This window comes from Rhipicephalus sanguineus, chromosome 4 (genome assembly GCF_013339695.2).
Source record: "Rhipicephalus sanguineus isolate Rsan-2018 chromosome 4, BIME_Rsan_1.4, whole genome shotgun sequence".
NCBI classification, from domain to species: Eukaryota; Metazoa; Arthropoda; class Arachnida; order Ixodida; family Ixodidae; genus Rhipicephalus; species Rhipicephalus sanguineus.
Window position 1 is genome coordinate 57,549,359 of NC_051179.1, and position 16,773 is coordinate 57,566,131.

The 16,773-nt window shown below is 48.4% G+C and overlaps 1 protein-coding gene across 1 annotated transcript in view; it reads left to right on the top strand.

Moving 5' to 3' along the window:
• The window catches only part of LOC119390038 (microtubule-associated protein futsch-like), a 143,507-nt gene that overhangs the window by 115,564 nt on the left and 11,170 nt on the right, over positions 1-16,773 (top strand). The window contains 3 exon segments of the mRNA XM_049414625.1: positions 10,873-10,968; positions 13,607-13,836; positions 14,533-16,773. Coding sequence (XP_049270582.1) covers positions 10,873-10,968; positions 13,607-13,836; positions 14,533-16,773 — 2,567 coding nt within the window.

Genomic DNA, 16,773 nt, shown 5'->3' on the forward strand with positions numbered 1-16,773 from the left:
GCGTCTTCAAGGCAGCAACTTCCAAGCGGTGATGAAGCCTTGTGCCAGATTGTGAGAACGAAGGGAAATGCGGACTGCTCACACGAGCAGTCTGTCGTGCAAGAGCTCATGGGCGAGGGCGAGTTCAACACAATTTTAGACGGCCCGGAGTTTCTGCGGCACGACGTTCTAAGATTTCTACGACGAACTGTTCACAACTTATTTGTCTGAAATGACATAAACAAGGAACCACTCTGCTATGCGACGAGATATGCAAAAGTACGTTTTTTTTTGTTTTTGTTTTTTAATGCTTGAACCATGCGAAGGGAACCTTTTATGGCTCTAAGAAAAGAGGGCCTAAGCGCGTGCTCATCGTACAAGACCAAGATACTTTTCTGCCACTATAGCTAGGTGATGCCGGCATTTTGATGTTTCGATGTTTTGATGTTTTGGCATTTAAAGTTCTCTCTTTTTTTATATTTTCGACTTCTTGAATTTTCGGTGTTTTAAATTTCAGCATTCCTATAATTTGTCATTTTGATATTGGGCGTCTTGAATGCCACCCCTCAACAATAAATACAAGGAAAAAAAACGTTGCTTATTCTTTGTTCTCGGCTTGAATAAAAATTTAACCATGTTTCTCTTTTTTAGCTGTCAACACAGCGAGCAAGTATCGCGGGCTTATTAAATCGTTGAGCATGCACGGTGGCCTCAATCAGGCTATGTTATTGTACAAGCCACGGTATATACAACCGAAGCGTCGCCGTAAACACACTGGAGCCCGGTAAACTACCCGTATTCGCAGTCGCGGTTGCTAATGTTGGTAACGTTACGACGCTAACGATGTGCGAAAACACGTTAAGTGTAGTTTTAATGGCGAAGCTCCTTAAAGGCCAACTCCGGCGATTTTTCGAGGTCGATGGATCTCAGTGAAATTCGCTGGGTACGTTCCTTTGCACGTTTCCGTCATTTATGCCAAATTACAGGCTTGAGACACGCGCAGATTGTTTGCAAATGAATTTTGAAGATTGTCTGCAAACGCCCTCCTGGCTTCCCACAATTATTGGCAACATTGCGTCTGTGACGTCAGTGTTGGCAAGGCGGCGGAAGTGACGCAGCCGAGGGCACCGCCAACTTTGGCGCTTAGGCCGCTACAGCGAGCGTCTGCTGTGCACAAGGCGACAGACAGCGTTGGTTTGGCCGGCGCTTCGCTGGTCGTCCCGGCTGTCACAGTTTTCATACTCCGCGCCGGCGTGACCGGCATGCCTTGCACAACTTCCGGTTCGTTCGTAACAACGTCTACGTCATACGTAGACAGTACACTCGGTTGGGTTTCGGTTTCGGTGTTGCGCTTTTTTGCTTATTTAAAATTTTTCTCCAATTTGCCTAGTATTTCTGCTATCGGGCCCGTAACAGGAGCGTCTCAGGAACATAAAAGCACCATTACTTTGACATGGCCAAAAAATCGCTGGAGTTGGCCCTTAAAGCGGCACCCGTTCGTCCCCGTCGTAGCAGTCGTAGTGCGTAACCAGTCTTAACGCTAGTACCAGATCTTGACCTCCAAAGTGGTGCCGGTGGGAGATTTCTCCTGTGCGTTGTTGAACAATAAAAAATTCGCAGCGTGCGCGTTAACTAAAAGCCGAATTCTTCTGTCTCTCATTTCCCATTAGCAGCCATTGGCATGTTCCAGTAGGAAAGGTTAGTAGAAGTAGAAGTGTAAGTGTTAGCTAAAAGCCGACTTCTTCTGTCTCTCATTCCCATTAGCAGCCATTGTTTACCTCCAAGGTAGTGCCTGGTGAGATTTCTCCTGTGCGTGAATAAACAATAAAAATTTTGTTCAAAACGCCGTTGATTGATGAAATAAACCAACGAGAGACGCCAGATGTTTTCTAAAAGCAAAACGAAAAGACGCCAGATGTTTCTAAAGCAAAACGAAAAGACGCCAGCTGCTTAACGAAAGACGCCAGATGTTTGCTAAAGCAATGATTTTCTAAACAATGAAAATTCACAGCGTACATGTAAAATTAAAGTGAGCTGCAAGTCGTCATAACTCTCATCGAACCTTTAGTATAAACGCGCCCGATCTCACGTCGGTGATGATGTACTGGGCAGAATTCACGGAAGATTCACGGTTTACCGATGAACCTCCGCAGCTTCGCCCACTCATCATCATTCACTCCGTGGACATGCTGTGATTTTTTTGCTTACAATTCTCAACGAGTACACACGTTGTTTCCGCATATGTTGTAAAAATGTGCCTGCTTCTTCGCCTTGGTATCAGACTTGGATAATCGCTAATCGGTAATTGCATATTTTTTTTTAAACCTGGATAAGCGGTAATCGCATGCAAGATAAACGGTAAGCGGTAAACACATGCCTCAGGGGCTATATTTTGACACAAAGAAAAACAATAAATCCTGAAAACAGAGGTACAACTTACTCGAAAAGTGGGAATGCGATCACCACACTAGATCACTTCTTCCTCCCTCTCTCTCTCTTTATTTGTCAATACCTCATGTTCACCCTTCGTAAGTGAATCTTGCCCGCGGCATTTGGAGAGTCGATACTCTTTTTTTAAGGCGATGGGGACGTTAGAAGTTCGTCTGGAGCCACGAAATGAGATCTTGTCGGTAGCAGTGCGCACCTAATGGCGCAAGCGGCGCGAAAGCTGCATGGCCGGCCAGCGAACTCACGCGTCTGCCTGGTCTCTCGGCTGGGAGCCTGTAAACGGCTTATACGGCTGCGTCCGCGACAACACCTGCGGCTAAAACTTGATTCGTTGAGCATTTCATAGCATTTCTTTCTTTCTTTCTTTCTTTCTTTCTTTCTTTCTTTCTTTCTTTCTTTCTTTCTTTCTTTCTTTCTTTCTTTCTTTCTTTTTAGCGAGTATAATTGTTTGCTTTATTATATAGGAAGAAGATCGAAACATTCATGACAATAGTGATCCTAGGAGACAAAGAAAATATCGAGAAAAAAAATGCGCTTAGTGGATTCCGTGACCCGAGATGACGACCTTTTAGCTAGCGACGGCAGCAAGAAATGGAAGCATGTTAGGTGGAATCATGCGTTTTCTTTTTAGGGGCGAAGCTCCTTAAGGCGGCACCCGTTCGTCCCTCGTAGTCGTCGTAGTAGTGAGTAACAAGTCTTACGCTTTGACCTCCAAGGTGGTGCCGGTGGGAGATTTCTCCTGTGCGTTGTTGAACAATAAAAAATTCGCAGCGTGCGCGTTAACTAAAAGCCGAATTCTTCTGTCTCTCATTCCCCTTTAGCAGCCATTGGCATGTTCCAGTAGGAAACGTTAGTAGAAGTAGAAGTGTAAGTGTTAGCTAAAAGCCGACTTCTTCTGTCTCTCATTGCCATTAGCAGCCATTGTTTACCTCCAAGGTAGTGCCTGGTGAGATTTCTCCTGTGCGTGATTAAACAATAAAAATTTTGTTCAAAACGCCGTTGATTGATGAAATAAACCAACGAAAGACGCCAGATGTTTTGTAAAAGCAGAACGAAAGAACGCCAGATGTTTTTCTTAAAGTGTAGTAGTAGTAGTTATATGTAGCCACCTCGCCCGATCGTCACCGGGCGAGGTGGACCGGCAACGGCGCGAGGACCCTGCCGTACGAGAGTTAAATCACACTAAAAGACATACTTTGCGGGCGATACACTCTAGTGAGCTTTCAACTTTTCGTCTTAATGTACATGATAAAGAAATTATTTCTACGAAAAACGCAAGGCACACCTTGAGCAATATGGTTGGTTTTGGGACGCTAAATGGAACCATGAGGCGATGCGAAGCCGGAGCACTTGCACGATCGCGTTCCGTTGGCTTTCGTTGGGCATGCTACCGACCTCGCGTCGTGGAACGCGCGTCCTGTCTTCCCTCTAGCCTTGCCTTTAATTCGCACAGGGCGAGCGGGGAATGCGGTCGCTCTTGGCGCTCTTTCGCTCGGGAGCGGACTTCTTCCTTGCATTTCACCGATCACAAGTGATCATGAAGGGACCACGTAAACCAACAGTACAATAAAAGTTTGATGTTTAATATATACACGATGTTTCACACTCTTTATATTATGTACTGCGCGCATTTCACGGAAGAGTTTCACGGTTTACAGATGATTCCCTCCGTAGCTTCGCCCCACTCATCATCATTCACCCCGTGGATATGCTGTGATTTTTTTTCCTATTTAGACAAGCTGTCTTCATGATAGCGAGCTGCGATTACACGATGCGTTATTCGCGTTTTGAGGAGAACATGCCGTGGTTTCGTATTTATTTCTCCAGCGCAGAAACAGGACGATACTGAATACCGAAAGAACTGTTCGATTCCAAGAAAAGGGAATCACTGTCTTATCTACTGCGTAAATATAAAACATGATATGCTTTTAGCTGCTGTTCTCGGTGACCTTCAAGCGACCTTGAGGCAAAAGCCGGAGTCGTTATCCGGGCATTCAAACGAGAACATCCGGGCATCGTTGTGAGAGCAAAACGAGATCATACGGGCAACCAGTCAAAAGTGATGAAATTGCTTTCTCCGGCCTCCAACCCTTAGTACAGTACTGCAATAGATACGCTAGTTACTATACCCACACAAGTTACAAAGAATATTGCTTCAGAGTTCTTCATGTTTGTTCACGATATCACTGAAGCTGTAACTTCTAGTACACTGAAGTTTTATTTGTCATTTCCAATAGCGACGCTCCAAAGGTACATACAGGGCACCAATCTCTTGATTCTCATTTTTTGGCGTTGAGACAGGGTCGCCTGTGCATTTTCAACACCAGCGGTTCATAAGTTTCGTGGCGTGGGTTTTGCGCCGCCTCTGTCGAGAGATGGCACCACGCTGCGGGACCACGCCGGCAGTGTCCGGCGGGGCGCGGATGGTGTTGGGCCACATCGAGACTTTCAACGAGGTTAAGTTCAAAACTGATTCATTTCGGCTCAGTAAGCTACCAGGCCTGCGTCGTGTCGGGGCCGCATCTGCTTTTCTGGTAACCGTTTCATGCTTACAGTATGCTGTCGATTACGGGAGAGCCAGCCATTTCATTACCTACAATAACTAGCGCGCTTCTCAGTTGCTTGCTGTGGTCACTGTAGTGCGAGTGCACGTGGCGCTGTGCCGGAAAATCTACCAATTCCGTACTGTAGCTTCCACGGCGTGTCGTGCCGGCTAAACCTCAAACGGCTTCGAGCATGCATAAATAGCTTCGCAAGCCAAACATAAGCACCCAGCCTCGTAGTCGAGCGTTCGACTTATCAGGATGAGGCTAGGTATCGCTACTGGTCGGACATTCTATATCTCAGGTTGACCGCGATCATCCAAGAGCTATGGTCAAGGGTGTGACCTATGAACAAAGAGTGGGCCAGGGCTGACCAGGAGGAAACGACTCAGCGCAGCAGAGGCAGTGCCTGTCTTTGGGTGAGGGGCAACAGAGGCTGAGATTTGGCTCAGACGCCGAGCAGGTTCCATTGTCCCATTTGACTGAGTAATTCGCGTAGTCGGTATATGTACGTGTACATTGCTGCAATGCATCTAATGCGCTTGCTCGAGATGGGCTAATGCCCTGCAAGGGGGTGTAACACCAGAATGGCGGCGATGCCTGAAGCTTCGGTGGTGATAGCAGCAGTCCACAGTCGTGTTCAGCGGTGCAGACGTCCGCGCTTGCGCGAGCGCAGGTTATAGTGAGTTCCAGCCCACTCGTCAATGTATGAAGTCAATATATACTTTGTAAGTTTACCATTTTCCTTATCATAATGTCACAATTCAGGGGTACAGTGAAAATATGAGAAAAGAAGAGGAAGACGTCGAGCATGGCATCAAGGCTAGAAGAAGAGAAAAACGACGTCGAAGATATAAAAGAGGAAGATGACGTGGGCAGAGAGGTTAAAAAAAAGTACTGTAATTATCATCCGTGGCTACAATAATTTTTCTTGGCCAATCCCCCAGAGTGGGTATGTGCCAGAATTAGTAGGCTCCAACCAACCAAAAAAGGGGTCCTGGGTGTTCGATCGGGAGCGCGTGAGGCGGGCACGGGCGTCGCCGGCCTGTGTTCCGGGTGCTCCGGCTCCCTTTGTTCTACGGCATCGCACCGTAGTCTCGTGTTCCATCGCTCTACGGCATCGCACCGTAGTCACCGGCCGTTCAAATGAACGTCCTAGGAACGGGATGGCAATCACGGACACCCACAGCGGCCAGGGAGCGTCATCGGCTTGTACCCCGAGCGCTTCGTCCTACGGCCCCGCTCCGTAGCCCTCGTCTGAGCCAGGTCCTGTTCCCGGGAAACGCTGGCAAGCTCAAGAACCTGCGACGCACAGGTCATTGAACTCCGAGCCTCCCAGCCTCAACGACAACGCCAGCTCGCGTTCCGTACCAGTGGTGAAAAACTTTATTTTTGAGAAGGCCAGAAAGGAAAAAAAATACATTTAAAAAATTAAAAAGCAGGTTGTAAGAAAGACAGCGTCAACGACTTGTACGCCGACGTTGACTCCAGTGACCAACGCAACGCCTCGACTCATTTCGCATGGAACGCTGTGAGTTCATTAAGCGACGAACGCTTCATACGGTTGAGCGACTAGTATCACTTGTTTGTTGTCTGTATGATAGCTTTGTTTAGTGCCGGTTATGTTTTATATGTTTGCAGTGGTTTGGGGCAACAATGTGTGTTTTTATTTTGTGTGTAATTAAAATAGGTGTGTCTAGCGCTCTTGCCTCGTCCGTTACTTCTGCCCGACTGTTGCCCGGAGATCCGTGACACATAATCACTTTGGGACATTATTAATTGTTCTTAGTTACCTATCATTGGCAAATCGCTGACGTTTGTTTCTTTTTGTCATGTAGAACTGCGTCTACTGCAATTTCTATACTGTTTCAGCCGTTACTACTTTCTGCAACATTTGACTGAAGGTTCCTTTGCATATAGAGAAGAGTGGCCTTCGACATCCTTGTGTTTATTTATTTGCGCGATTCGTTTGTATAAATCTTGCAAGCTGGATTTCACTTCTGAGTCACCCGGAATAATTTTGACGACCATATTCCCACACGAACGTTCACATCCCGCCCCTGTTGGCTGATGGCCTCGGTAAGCGGGAATCTCGTTCGCAATCTCGTACTCAAAAGCATAACGCCTTAAGAATTGATCCACGAAGGTCGATAAATATCGATGAAAAAATATGCATGGATGAGCAGTCATATCATTTTCAGATAACCTAATCGCAGAAAAAAACAAAAATAGAAAGCAAACAACTCGCGGACAACAAGTTTAGAAGCCTACGCGATGATATTTCAGGGTGTTCTGGGGGGCCAGTTGGTACATGATACAGAGGGGGAACAGCGCAAAAACGGGACAAAGAAAAAGTGACCACACAACACAGCGCTTGTGTTGTGTGGTCACTTTTTCTTCGTCCCATTTTTTCGCTGTTCCCCCTCTGTATATTCCAGGGCGAAGCCAATACCATCGCGTCGCAGACACTGCGATGTTATAAGGAAGTACGATCTTAACGCACATGTCGATCGCGTTAATGATCTTCAACGTACTGGCGGTTTTGATCTATTGCGCACTGCTTGCACCTCGATGAATGAGTGTCTAGTTGGTTGGTTTGATTTTTCCTGATAATGAGCCGCTTGAAGATCATATAGACTGTTACAACGCAATAAGAGCGCTATAGAGAAAACTGCCAAAAAACTTATCCTCGCCTATGTACCATACCAAACCTCGAAAAACGCGGCACATTTCTGCAGAGTTAAAATAACAGCAGGTGCGACAAAGATGCAACCAGTCAGACCAGCAACAGTACCAGCAGTACAATACCAAACATCGAAAGACGCTGCACATTTTTGCAGAGTTAAAAGAACAGCAGGTGCGACAAAGATGCAGCCAGTCAGGCCAGCGACAGTACCAGCAGTAGCGTGCAGCATTGGCGGCTAGGAAGCGATGGATAGGCGTGCCTCCCCTTTTTTTTATATTTCTTCTCTTCGAAATAGGCCTAACTTTAACCGCAGAGTTGACTAGCGTTGGCAGCGCCAGCTCGCCACCATCGATCCATGTAGAGAGGCGCACGCATCTGCCAGACAACGATGACGCCGGAGGGTGTGCGGGGGAGAGTGAAACGAGCGAAGAGAGACGTCAGGAGAGATCACGGCGCACGCGTCCTCACATCAGATGGTACTGACACGCGATGGAGAACAACTGGAAGAGAAGGGGAAAGACAGGAAGAAGGAAGGGGACGAGGCCTATGGGGAAGCCGTACAGAAGGCGAGGTGGTCTGGAGTTGCGTTGCTCTTACGACTCCAGACTGGAAGAGGGGGGTGGAAATGGGAAGGGAGGGGAGTTTGTCTGGAGCATTTACGCGCGTGTTCGTATAGTTGTTTGCAAGGGAAAAGTGCGCCATGCTGCGGGAAACGGAACAAGAGAGACGGAGAGGGCTTGCAGTTGTGCAGGAGGGAACCGAATAACTCTTCACTATAAAAGACAGCTATAGCCCTTGTAGGTAAGGGAATGAAATTGAAACACGCGACTCTGCAGAAACAGACAGTGTATGGCGCAGTCATTGTGGTTTGATAGTAGAAAAGAGGGGCGCGAAGGTGAAAGCGGTTTCTTCTTCTTCTTCTTCTTCTTTAATAGTATAACGAGGGGCGCGGCCAGCTCTCTAGCGGTATTTTACGTTTTCACGTTCTCTTAGGGAAGCACGCGAACCGAAGTGCCGAGGGGGTGATATTACAGAGAGAGCAAGCAGGGTGCGGATGGTCGAAAGCAAGCAGTGAGCCGCGAAACCGTTAAAACATTTGAATAATGTGCCACCGTGGCGGAAGAGCGTTGTGCTGCCCCGATGCATGTGGCACCGTGGGAAGCATGGTGGAAGCCTGGTGAAAATGTGAAAGCACACTTATTGAAATTACTTTCTTATGTACGTATGTATGTATGTATGTATGTATGTATGTATGTATGTATGTATGTATGTGTGTGTGTGTGTGTGTGTGTGTGTGTGTGTGTGTGTGTGTGTGTGTGTGTGTGTGTGTGTGTGTGTGTGTGTGTGTGTGTGTGTGTGTGTGTGTGTGTGTGTGTGTGTTATCGTAAAGAGACCCATGACTGCGTGCTCCGCTGACGTTTCGTTAAATTCATCTGTAATATTATCAGCAGAATATTTGCCTCATAAATCATTTGCAGCTAAGCGCACAAAAGAAATGGCCTTTCATTCTTCTTTCGGGAGTTTTAGGCATACTCATTTCATACTATATACATCTCACTTACTCGCTAACCGCCACAGCGCAGCGTGTTTTGTCCTGTTTCTCTGCAATACCGTCGCACTGACTATCGTAACTATACATCGTTCGCGGCGCAAGTGAGATATTGCGCTAGCAGCCGGCGCCTTCTGTATCGACGTGCCAGTAGCTGCCTGGTAATCGCCTTCGTGGGCGCCGGTGGGACAGCAGCGGCAGGCAGTTCTGTCGACTGTACGCAGTGTACGAGGCAGACAAGTCCCGTGCACAGCGGCAACAACTGCTGCGCAAGATTAACGGGCTGGGGCCCAGGGTCCGAACTCGCAGAAACATCGAATGCTATAATTGCACTTAAGATATATTTTCATCCAATCCCTACGCTGTGCATCTCATAAGCGAAGGCGGACGATCGATGACAACGCGCACTTACGAAAGAACAACATTTTGAGTTCCGCCCTGGGAATGTTTCTACATGTGGAGTTCCGCGCCCATGTGTTTCTTTTGTCAACACGAGATGGGTGCAGTAAGCGTACGTGTTACACAGGTGGCTTAGTCTGTTCGCCTATGCTGCTAGCATGCATTCCCATCTGTATTTAGAGCATCCGTGCATCCCTTACTCGAAAACGTTCAATCACGATTACCAAGTTACCTTAGGTCACCGTGAACGTCAATCACTCCTATAAATCAACACGTACAAGAATGCGGGATGAGCGTGTGAATCGGTACGGTATGGTGACTGTCGTGACTGGATCGCCAAAGCTTACGCGCTGTACGCAACTGCCGAGACGGAGCCTGTGCAGCCAGCTGTGCGCCGCACTTCGGGTCAATGGCGGCGGAGGCGGCGCGCTAATCGCCGTCACTGCAAATGCTGCGGTCGCGCGCGCCATCTTGCAGCACAGCGTCTGCCATTTCTGCGGTCATCTGGCGTTGCGCCAATCGCCGGCAATCCTACTTGCACTATGCAGTGCCCCAACGATTGCATCAGACACTTATTCGTGCCTGCCCTGCCTGCATCGCTGCGTGCTTAGAGCTAATCCATGCGGTCTTTTCGTTGTGGCGTATGTGCGACGGCTTAATCAGGGCGCTCTCGATGAACGTGTCACTGTCACTGCTCTGATGCCGGTCTTTCGTTGACCTCCCCTAATTATGTTCGCCAAGCGCTGGCATCATGTGCTGGCCCCTGAGCCTGGCCGTAGCCTCTTGTAAGAGTCTGCGATGTGCAATGCTTCAAAAGCGGTGCTGCGCTGCTTCGGGCTCACCAGTCTACAGGTGACCGCATGTGACCAAATAGACGATGTTTCTTTGTGCGTGTGTCTGCACAAAGTGGGAACTTCTCCTTCTTATTGTCTCCTTGCAGTACAGCTTATCGGACCGGACTCAGCCTTGTTTGCCCTCCTACCCTTTCTCCATGAGAGTTGCTTGTTGAGCAAGTTCGTACATGGTTACACTCGAAGAAGGCCACTATTACGTGCGAATAGGAAAAAGTGGGAGGAAGCAAGCAGAGACAAATTTCACCGTGGCTTCGACAGCCTCGTAAAGATGAGGCGCGTAGCCCCTATAGATCCCAGCCACGTTTCTTTCAGTTGACGGCATGCATAGAACGGCGAGACATGTATATACGTCTGTGCTGTACCGGCGTTTCAATCATTTGAATCGTTCCATTTTTTTTTCTTCTTTCTTGGCAGGCCTGCTATCATGGGACGTCAAGGCCACTGGAACAGACCTGACGTCGGCCGAGAAGGTCTGCCTGTCCGTCAAGGTCAGCGCGGGCCCACACAACGGTGAGTTAGACACTGACTCCTCTGGGTTTTTTTTTGTTTTTTTTTTGCGTACTTGTAAATAAAGTTATGGCAGCTTCGCGCTAGTAGTGACAAGCCTGAAGGAAGAGCGCAGCTGGGGTGACCTTCCTTGTTTCTTTTTATTTTGTCGTCATTTCTTCCCTTTCTTTAGCTTCTTCCCTTTCTTTAGCTTCCTCTCTGTTTCTTGTGTCTCTTCTTTGTATCTTTTTGTTTCTATTCCTTTCTTTCTTTCTCTCTCTCTTTCTCTTTCTCTCGCTATCTTTATTTCTATTTCTTCCCCTTCTTTTTCTCTCTCTCTCTCTCTGCCTCGTTCTCTTTCTTTCTCCATTTCAATTTATTTCTCTCTCATTGTTTCTCTTTATTTCTCTCTTTTTTTTCTCTGTCTTTCTATCTTTTTATGCCTTTATTCCCTTTATTTCTCTCTATTTTTCTTTCTCTTTATTCCTATCACTTACTTTTCGTCTGTCTCCTTCTATCTCTATATATCTCTCTCTCTCACTCTCTCTCTTTCTTTCTCTCTGTCTCTCTCTTTAACGCGTACTCGGAAGTGGGGCTTGTCCAATTCCGGTGGCGCATACCCGCCTGTGGAGCTCTTTGTGACACCGCACAAACTACGGTGGGCTACAAAATCTTCACGGTTAAAAGCCTGCCACTCATAATAATTGTTGTGTTTTTACGTCCCAAGACTACGATATGCTTATAATATGAGAGACGTCGTAGTGAAGGGCTCCAGAAAGTTAGACCACCTGGGGTTCTTTAACGTGCACGTAAATCTAAGCACACGGGCCTCTAGCATTTTTTTTTTATTTGCGACATAGACTTGTCCTTAAGGCATAATATTTGTTATGTATATTTGTGTTAAATGTGCGCCGTTAGGCCGGTGTTGCGTATAAAGTGAAGAAGTGTCTTGTGGAATGTGTTGTCATGTATGCATCGGTCATAACTGTTTGTGTCACTGTAGCGAAGACCAGATTGCAGGAGATGACGGCAGCGTTCCGACTGTAATCCGTGGCATGTCCATATAAGGTGACATGCACTTGCTTGCATCACCGGAACAAAACAGTACGGGCACGTAGCACCAACTGGTAAATTCGACCACTTCCATGTTGAGAGAACAGCTGGTGTAAGGGCCACCCCTGCCCGAAGCCTCCTAAGCACGACTTCCTCCGCCCTAGTAAGGTGAAGGGAGAGAGAGCAGACACACGGTGGGATAAGAGCGCGTGTGTCCTGCCGGATAACATTTTTACGGGCACGGAGTTTATTTAGGGGTTGAGGTGGAAGGGGAATAGATAGGAGGTCGGTATTAGGAGGCCAGTGTACCTATTGGTCAGCAGCAATATTGTGAGGGTTCTGCCTCCATCTAAATGCGGTCGCCGCGGCCGGGATTCGATCCCACGACCTTCGGGTCAGCAGTCAAGCACCATAAACACTAGACCACCGCGGCGAGTAGCCTGCCACTCACTGTTACGCGCTCGGAAGGCATGGCTGTAAAGTTACCGTATTTAAACAAAAACAAAATTTATGAAACCTTAGCTTCAACACCATCGTATACTCGCCATGCTTTCTTCTCTCGTTTCTTTTTTCTCTTTTTTGGAGCGAGAAGAATCGTGGAGGACTCAGCCAACTTGATCTTCAGTAATAGTGACGTGAAGCAAACCAATAATGAAGACCGCGGAAAGGATAAGAAAATCACCACTTTCCTTTCTAAATGGAAACGTATTTTTCAATACAAATGAAGAATTAATTTCCTGTAACTTCTGCTTTTTCAGGAAGAGAATGGAGATTAAAATGGTAGAAAAAACTAACTTGCCACCTTATGTAGTCGAACCCACAACCATTGCATGGCCAGCACCTGCTATGCTCTACCATTTGAGATATACGTCATCTTAATTGGGGCCGTACAGCCCGCGCTATGTGTGTGTGTGTTTACCTTCTGTGGTTTTGATTACTTCGCGCTGTCCGAGTTCATACCAACTGCACCCAACACCGGCGGCATGCATGATTTGTACAAACTGGTGCGTTCATGTGTGCGGCAGAGAGTTCGAATAGACATGCCGAAACCGACACCGTAAGTTTACCCGACGTCAAGATAGAAATGATACCACCGTGATAGCTTAGCAGCCATGACACTGCTTTTATTGCACATAGGGACACTCTCGATGGGTTCTTGCCGTCGCTGTGATGGCCCGTACATGTATATGTATGTACATGCATATAGAGCCCACAAAGAAGAACAATAATAAATAATTTTTTTCCGAAGCGCGCCCCGGTATTCGAAGCCGCGACCCCTCGCTCCATGGCGCCACGCGTTAAAGCACTTGGCTACAAACGCATACAGACTCCAACTAACTACAGGCGACCACGCCCTATAAGTCGAAGTACGGATGCACGCTGGCTCCTGCCTTGATTGGCTGCGGTTGCGATTGGCTCCTACTTCGATCACTACTGCGGCATTAAGACATATACAGTAGCTTTCGTCGTAACTGTCATAGTGGGGCAAGTTTAGGCGTCATGGTAAGTGATTTCTGTGCCAGTGAACTCATACGCGGTCGAAATGGGCGTGTGGTTTACTGGAACGTAGATTAGTGATTAGTATATCGTTTTTGTTCTTCTCGTGCAGAGCTGCTTATCCAGCACTCGACAGAGAGCCTGGCCCTGGAGGTTCTGCTAAACCCGGAGGTGTCTACGCTTCGCCAGTGCTTCAAGAACATGATGGTCTCCGGCACCACTCACAAGCACGTCATTCACGCCGGTTACGCTTTCGCCGGCTCCGGAGACTGGATACTCCAGGATGGCGTCTTCAGCGCCCGCGATGTTGAGGCGCTGTTGCACGACGCCGAGGTTCAGGAGGTGCTGTTCAATTTTGTCTCTTTGACAAATTACTAGACCTATTAGTTTCGATGAAGGATTGTCGAAAACACATATTAGAGGCTCGTGCGTACCAGTGATTTGTACATGCGTGCGCGTTGAAGCAAAAATCTGTACGCACAGAACACCAAGATCCCGTCTAAAAATTACGCTCCTGTGTAACCATGCACAATTGTATTTAATAATATCTAGGGTTCAACGTCCTAAAACCACGATATGATTATGATGGACGCCGTAGTGGAGGGCTCCGGAAATTTCGACCACCTGGGGTACTTTACGTGCGCCTAAATCTAAGTACACGGGCCTCAAACATTTTCGCCTCCATCGAAAATGCAGCCGCCGCGGCCGGGATTCAATCCCGCGACTTTCGGGTCAGCAGTCGAGCGCCAGTAATTGTACGTATTTAGACACCTGACAGCAGCAAAGTTACGTGCACTGAATCTAGTTCTAAAAATTGTTTTAAAAAATTCTAGTTCAATTATAAATCTAATGTGAGTGTTGCTAGATTTTCCAAATGATTCGCCTACGTTTCTTCAGCATTAAGCACCGGTAGCAGTAAACTACGAGCCTTCTAAAATTGCATCGATAAACAGTTGGTATACCAGGGCCACAGCATCGATTAGACATCGATGACCACCCTAAGAACTAATCTAATCATCTGCCTTGCAAAATTCCCAGGTGCTGCGCCGCCAGAAGTTCCACACGTTACACGTCCACTGCTCAGCTGAGGGGAGCTGGGCACAGCCTCCTGTGGGCGTCTGCCTCAACCCGCCAGACATCGCGGACAGCCTAGCCGGCTCGGCGCACCTGCTCGGCTGCCTGGACGCCGTACTGACGAGCCCTCCCCTAACGAGCCTGCTGCCCTCGTCCAGCGTGGTAGGCAACATCCGTTTCCGAAGGCCGACCATGTACGTCTTTCCGGGCGGCCAGGGCGACTGCGCCCTGTTCGGTGTCACAGGCTTCACGCTACTCGTTGATGGCGGCTTTGCCCGGAAGCCGTGCTTTTGGGAGTTTGTCCGGCACTTAGATCGCCTGGACTCGCTCCTCGTCACACGCTTCAACCAGTTCAACTCGTGCGGGCTGACGGCGCTGGCGCAACGCAAGGCGCTCGAGCGCGTCTACCCGCAGGTCGGCCACGTCTTCTGCAACGCCGTCCGGTCGCCGTCCGACGAGGAACTGCAAAAGGACCGCGACCAACTCGTCGTCAGTGTTGTCGCTCAAGGACTGGAGTTTCTACAGGGAGTGCGCGAGATGGGACTGTCACCGCAGGCCTGCCAGAGGGACGTGCGGCCGCACACTCTATACCACAAAGTGGGCCATGGCACGCTAGAGATGTTCGTGCTCAGTCCTGGCCGCTCGACGGAAGAGGACACTTCCGTGTGCGCGCTACTTGTGTGGCGTCCCGCTAAGGTGTCGGAACCCGTCACTCGCATACTTCTTCCCGGTAGTGCATCTCAGAGTGTCATCTTCGAGGGGCTCAACAAACTGGGACATCTAGCTGTACTAAAGAGTCGCGAGGTCACCGCGGAAGCGCGGCTAGGATTGAAAAAGTCAAAAATACAAGACAAACCGCTCCGAGCAACCTCAGTGCCTCCCAGACCAAGCGTCGCCAAGAGGGCGGCTGTTAAAGCCGAGTCTCCGTCACCATCGCCGACACCGCCGCCAGCCGAAAAGCACAGAGCGGCGGCGAAGCCTACAAACAAGTCTGCCGAATCTCTGCCCAAAAAACAGGATGAGGTGAAAAGGCCTTCAAAAACAAGTGCCAAGAAGGAACCGAAGAAGACAGCCGCAGAAAAGGCTGACACTAAAGAAGAAAAGGTTGCCAAGATCACTGCCAAAATTCCAGCAAAAGTAGGTGAAACAATGCCTGACAAGGAAAAAATGGTTGAAAAACTGGGGGAAAATGAATTAGATAACATTCCAGAAAAAAACATCTCCAAGATAATCAGCGACAGGCCACTCAAAAAGCTTCCAGTCGAGATCGAAAAGATAGACACGAAAGCACAAGAAGAAATTGTTGCTAAAGTAGACGAAAAGGTCGCCGCAAAACGTGAATTGAAGAAGGCTACACCTGCTAGACCACCAGCGAAGAGCAAAGGAGCGAAAGACGTCACAAACAAGATGGCAGTTGAAAGCAAGACGATCGCGCGAAAGACCGCCGAACCAGCAAAGGTGAAGCCGCGCCCAGTTGTTGCCCCTCCCACACGACCTATGGTTCGAGATTCCAAGTCGAAGTCACCATCTAGTTCTGCATCTAGTTCGCCGAAACGCGCGCCTCCTAAGCCTACGACCGAGCGACCAGTAAGGTCAGTAAGGGGAGGAGTGCGGACAGCGAAACCTGCTACTGCAGAACCGGTGAAAGCAGTTGAAGTCGAGAAACCTTTGTTGACAGAGAAGCCCACGGCCCAAGTAAAGCCCGACAAAAGAATTGAGGCCGTAGCGTTGTCTGGAGATGAAAGTTCTGGATCGAAAGAAGCCATTGAGGAAAAAGCAGCAACAGAAGCTACGAAAGAAGACAAACCTTTCATCGAGCCTTCTAGCAGCGACGAAAGCAAGAAAGATATCTTGAAACAGAAGTCCCCCACTGTCGACGAAGTTCCGATCAAAGCGGTGCTTCTAGGTACTGCGCATGCCACGCCAGCAACAGATGAAGTCCAAGCAGTGCCAACAAAGCCTCTCGAAAAGGAAATTGTCGCCGCCGAGATGTGGCCTACGGAAGGCAATGGCAAAGAACTTGTTGAACCTCCGGAGCATGCGCTATCCCCAGAGCCTACTATATCTGCATCATCTGAGGGTGTGCCATCTCTGGTTGACGAAGTTATTGACATCTCTCTAAAAGCAGATTCTTCCGTCGCGATGCAGATTGCCGAGCCGGAACTTAGCAGAGTCCGAGCTCTCTCCAGTGGACAGCGAACACCA